Consider the following 4,766-nt stretch of genomic DNA (forward strand, 5'->3'; position numbering starts at 1 on the left):
GAGCAGGATACCCAGGGCTCGGTTTACACTTATTATCATTGCTAGCCCCTGGGGGACCATAGACAGGCGGGGGGAATGCATAATAATGTTAAAAAATATCTGATAAAGTGAAATTCTCATGCCATGGGACCTTTAAATCAATGCTTCCCACAAACATCTGTTAAGTGTACCTGAATTCAGAATCACTTGTGTCTCTGTCTCCCTGCTGCAGGCCTGGCAGTGGGACTTGGGATTGGTGCAATTGCAGAAATGGCAAAACAGTCATTGGGAGGCAAACAACATGAAGGTAAAGATATTCTCCTCTCCTTTGCTTTTCTCCTCCCATCCTGTGAAAAAAGCTTTTGGTCCAGTGCACAGATCCAGCAGACACATGGACAGCTGGTCGGCCCTGGAGAAGTTTCAAATGTGTCAGCACCTGCCAGGCCCTGGACAGCCATTAAATCAAAGCTGTTAACAAGAACTCAAAGACAGGCTTTAATATGTGTTAAATGAACAGTGTTTAAGAAGTACTACTGCCCCTGTTTTTACATGCTGCTTTTTACAATTGGCTAGCAAGGGCTGGAGCTTAACTATCTACATGCAGCACTTGCTATGTGATACTTAATAAGACAAATTACTCCTGTTGCTCTTCATGCTATTGTATTTCTGTATGCTGTGCTGCTAATATGACTGCTAATACTCGTGTGTGTTGTTTTGTAGACAAGAATTCCTTGTTAGACTCGCCTCTCCTGTCAGATGCCAATGCTGAGAGAATAGTGAACACACTGTGCAAGGTCCGTGGGGCTGCACTCAAGATCGGACAGATGCTCAGCATTCAAGGTACGCACTGTAGCAACGGCTTCGCTACAAAATGTTGTTAAGAGGTCCTCGCAGTCACGAGGATTTCTAGGCAGTGAAAATGTTTTTTTGTTTTTTTTTCTCCTGACAAATCTTTCTTCAGACAACTCCTTCATCAGCCCCCAACTGCAGAGGATCTTTGAGAGGGTTCGACAGAGCGCAGACTTCATGCCTGCCTGGCAAATGAATGTAAGTAGCACAGTTCCTCCTGTCCCTGACACGTAGTCAATTTGTGGACTAGCAGTGAATAGTGTCAAAACCTCATTGGAAAGTGCTGCAGAGTGTGTTTCTGACACAAGATTACCCAAAAGAGTGTCTGTTTTAATCAGTTTGGCAGTTCACAGGTGCAGTTATTTTTTCCTTTTTCCTTTTTTGCATGGGTCTGATTGTGTAGAAAGTTCTCGTGGAGGACCTTGGGCCAAGCTGGCGAGAGAAGCTATTGTCCTTTGAAGACAAACCGTTTGCCGCAGCTTCCATAGGCCAGGTGCATCATGGGGTGTTAAAAGACGGAAGAGAGATCGCCATGAAGATCCAGGTATTCATACACAATCTATTTCTGTCTCCCGCGTAACCTCTATCAATGTCCGTCTGCATTGATTTTGTCTGTCCCGTCTGCATTGATTTTGTCTGTTATCGCCATATTCCTCTCAGTACCCTGGAGTTGCAGAGAGCATCCACAGTGACATAAACAACCTGATGTCAGTCCTAAAAATGAGCGTTGTCCTGCCAGGAGGTAAAAAACTACATTTTATAATATTTGTTGTAGTGTTTGATGATGACTCCATATTGAGGATAATAAATGCAAATTAGGCTATTTTGTATCTTGAAACAGCTGGAGATTTCAAGTTTTTGCTGTTATTCTTTGAACGTCCCCTGTCATTATATTGGGAGGTGACTGGAGATTGCTCTCCCATTAATTAGTTTTTCTTTCATTCTAGCATTTTCACTTCAGACCAAGGGGTGGTGCTCTAGTAGCAGGTCAAAACACTAGGTGGCACAGTTGTTACTGAGTGCCAGCATAAGGATGTCTGCATCATTAATAGAGATGTTTTTTGTTTCCTTGTTATACTGAATACTATACACTTCAGTCAAGAACATTAAACTACCATAGCTTTAGTTTTATTAAGTAATGTTCACCATTACAGTCCCAAAAACACCATGATAATTGTTTCCACACTTTGCATTAATGTGTTTAAAGATGACTGCGTCTGGTTGTTTTCTTTAGTTTTACCTGCTGAGGGACTTTTCTTTTTTTTTCACAGGTCTGTTTGCAGACAACAGCTTAGAGGTTCTTCAGAGGGAGCTGGTGTGGGAGTGTGACTATAAGAGGGAAGCAGAGTGTGCCAAGAAGTTCAGGTAGTTTTTTGTGGCCTATTGAACCATAAAGCCTCCTACCCTGAAGCCCACTTGTAAGCCATTACCGTCACATTGAGATTAAGATCTCTTGAATGAATGATGAATATTTAAAAAATAAAAACAGTCTGTCAACCACTCTATGAGCTTTGGCGTTGCATAGTTTGTCCACCAGAGGACGCTCTACAAAGGTCCCTTTTTTGGGGGGGGGGTTTGTTCAAAGGATTATGTATGTATGTTTTGGTGTGTGTGGTGTGTGTGTGTGTGTGTGTGTGTGTGTGTGTGTTGGTGTTGTGGTGTGTGGTGTGTGTGTGTGTGTGTGTGTGTGTGTGTGTTGTGTGTGTGTGTGTGTGTGTGTGTGTGTGTGTGTGTGTGTGTGTGTTGTGTGTGTGTGGTGGTGTGTGTGGTGTGTGTTGTGTGTGTGTGTGTGTGTGTGTGTGTGTGTGTGTGTGTGTGTGTGTGTGTGTGTGTCGGATTTTTAATAAACCAAATGTTCTTATCGGTATTGGCCTTAAAAATCCTTTATACCTACATACATCTTTTGTGGCCTCCAGGTCCATGCTGGAGGGAAATGAGTTTTTCCAAGTCCCTGAGGTGATTGACGAGCTGTCAGGCAGCAGGGTGCTGGCCATGGAGCTTGTCCAAGGAGTCCCACTTGACCGCTGCGTAGACCTGGACCAGGAGACCAGGAACCAGGTAAGGGTTGACTCAACAGGTACATGGATCCCATGGTGCACTGGAGACATGAAGAGTCTGGGAAGTCATGAAATTGTTTTTATAATTCTCTGGGCATTTTAGGCATTACAAAAGATTTTACAAAAAAAATCTATAGCAGAATGGAGATGAATGCTGCATAGAACATAAAGTAGCTGGAAGATCTAGACCACCCCAGTCTGAACCTCCTAATTGTGGGACGCTCGAGCTGAAACCCTATAACAAGTAGAAGGAGCAGATTTTTATTTGTTTTTCTTTTTATTTGTTATTTATTTGTAAGGTATATGCCATCATGAGACCTATATGGCATCATGTGACAAGTGCACAACTGAGTTGATGATTTGCTCATTAACTCTTATAGAAAAAAGTTACTAGCTGGCAAATTATACAGCAGTATCTCAAACAGAGTGAAAAGGACAGCAGCAAATTATACTGTAAAAATATGCGTTTAACAGTTGAGATTTATGCACTTGGAGCATGACCTGTCCTACAGTAATGCACCATCTTTAGACATGGCAAGTGTGTGGCAGTGCACTGTACCAGAGCTTTAGCATTAAAATGATACTGATAATAACTGCAGGGCAGTAAACGCAACCCTCTCCTTTCCTCTCCTCCCATCTCCAGATCTGTTTCAGAATCCTCCAGTTGTGTCTCAGGGAGGTGTTTGAGTTCAGGTTCATGCAGACAGATCCAAACTGGGCCAACTTCTTCTACAACTCAGACACCAACAAGGTGATGGGAGTCTGGTATTAGAGTTTTAAATGAATTGTCTAACACAGAAATGGTTGCCATGTTAACCAAATATTTAATTGTACCAACCAGAAAAAATCCTCATGTTCAGCAGATGTGTAACACTCTTATCTTGTCTGTAGGTTGTTCTGTTGGACTTTGGAGCGTGCAGAGGCTACCCAGAGGCATTCACAGATGACTACATACAGGTACGATGAATCTAAATGATAGGACACCCATCAGTGAAACACAACATGATTTATGCAACAAGATTTCTCTGTCTGTCTGTCTGTCTGTCTGTCTGTCTGTCTGTCTGTCTGTCTGTCTGTCTGTTCTGTCTCTCTCTCTCTCTCTCTCTCTCTCTCTCTCTCTCTCTCTCTCTCTGTGTGTGTTTCAGGTGGTGCATGCAGCTTCCGTGGGTGATCGAGCCACTGTTCTTTCCAAATCAAAGGAACTGAAATTCCTGACAGGCTTCGAGGCCAAGGTAAAGTATTTTGGTCTTTGCGGCTGTGCTCATTTATTTATAATATGACTTATCCTCCTCCGTCTACTCCTTTTTTCTATGTCTCATCCTAGGGCTGGGCAATATGGAAAAATCTAATGTCACAATATTTTTGACCAAATACTTTGATATTGATATTGTAAAGATATTGTAGGCTTGACAATTGCTGCTTTCTCAAAATATTTACACAATTAGATTTGTTATAAATAATCATCAGTAATGTGGATATAATTAAGTGGGTAAAGGCAAACGATAGAACAGTTGGAGCAGTCTGGTAGGTTCAGCAAATGTCATCAGTTTACTTTAATGCAGCTTGTAAAACCAGGAAAGACAACACATATGTCATATTACAATATCCAAAATCAAAGACGATATCTTGTCACATATCACGATATTGATATAAAATCAATATATTGCCCAGCCCTATCTCATCCCGACCTCAGTCTTACACCCTGTTCTTGATGCAGTTTCCCTGTGTTTAGCCCTGTACTTACTTTGTAAATGTCAGGAATTATAAATTTTTGAGTGAGTGCTGTGTCGTAAGTTGTTTTTTTTAGTATTGGGCAAACTGCACACTGTATGCTCTCCAAGTGTCATCTAGTGAGGTCTTTCTGGGTGTTTTTTTTTTTTT

General features: G+C 41.8%; 1 protein-coding gene across 1 annotated transcript in view; it reads left to right on the plus strand.

Annotated features, from left to right (window-relative positions):
- The window catches only part of coq8b (coenzyme Q8B), a 9,999-nt gene that overhangs the window by 4,179 nt on the left and 1,054 nt on the right, over window positions 1-4,766 (plus strand). The window contains exons 6-15 of the mRNA XM_032503854.1: window positions 212-286; window positions 700-819; window positions 941-1,026; window positions 1,232-1,372; window positions 1,489-1,570; window positions 2,100-2,193; window positions 2,745-2,886; window positions 3,529-3,636; window positions 3,777-3,842; window positions 4,031-4,117. Coding sequence (XP_032359745.1) covers window positions 212-286; window positions 700-819; window positions 941-1,026; window positions 1,232-1,372; window positions 1,489-1,570; window positions 2,100-2,193; window positions 2,745-2,886; window positions 3,529-3,636; window positions 3,777-3,842; window positions 4,031-4,117 — 1,001 coding nt within the window. The remainder of the gene's footprint in view (window positions 1-211; window positions 287-699; window positions 820-940; window positions 1,027-1,231; window positions 1,373-1,488; window positions 1,571-2,099; window positions 2,194-2,744; window positions 2,887-3,528; window positions 3,637-3,776; window positions 3,843-4,030; window positions 4,118-4,766) is intronic.

The sequence above is a fragment of the Etheostoma spectabile genome, chromosome 3, assembly GCF_008692095.1.
Source record: "Etheostoma spectabile isolate EspeVRDwgs_2016 chromosome 3, UIUC_Espe_1.0, whole genome shotgun sequence".
Taxonomy (NCBI): domain Eukaryota; kingdom Metazoa; phylum Chordata; class Actinopteri; order Perciformes; family Percidae; genus Etheostoma; species Etheostoma spectabile.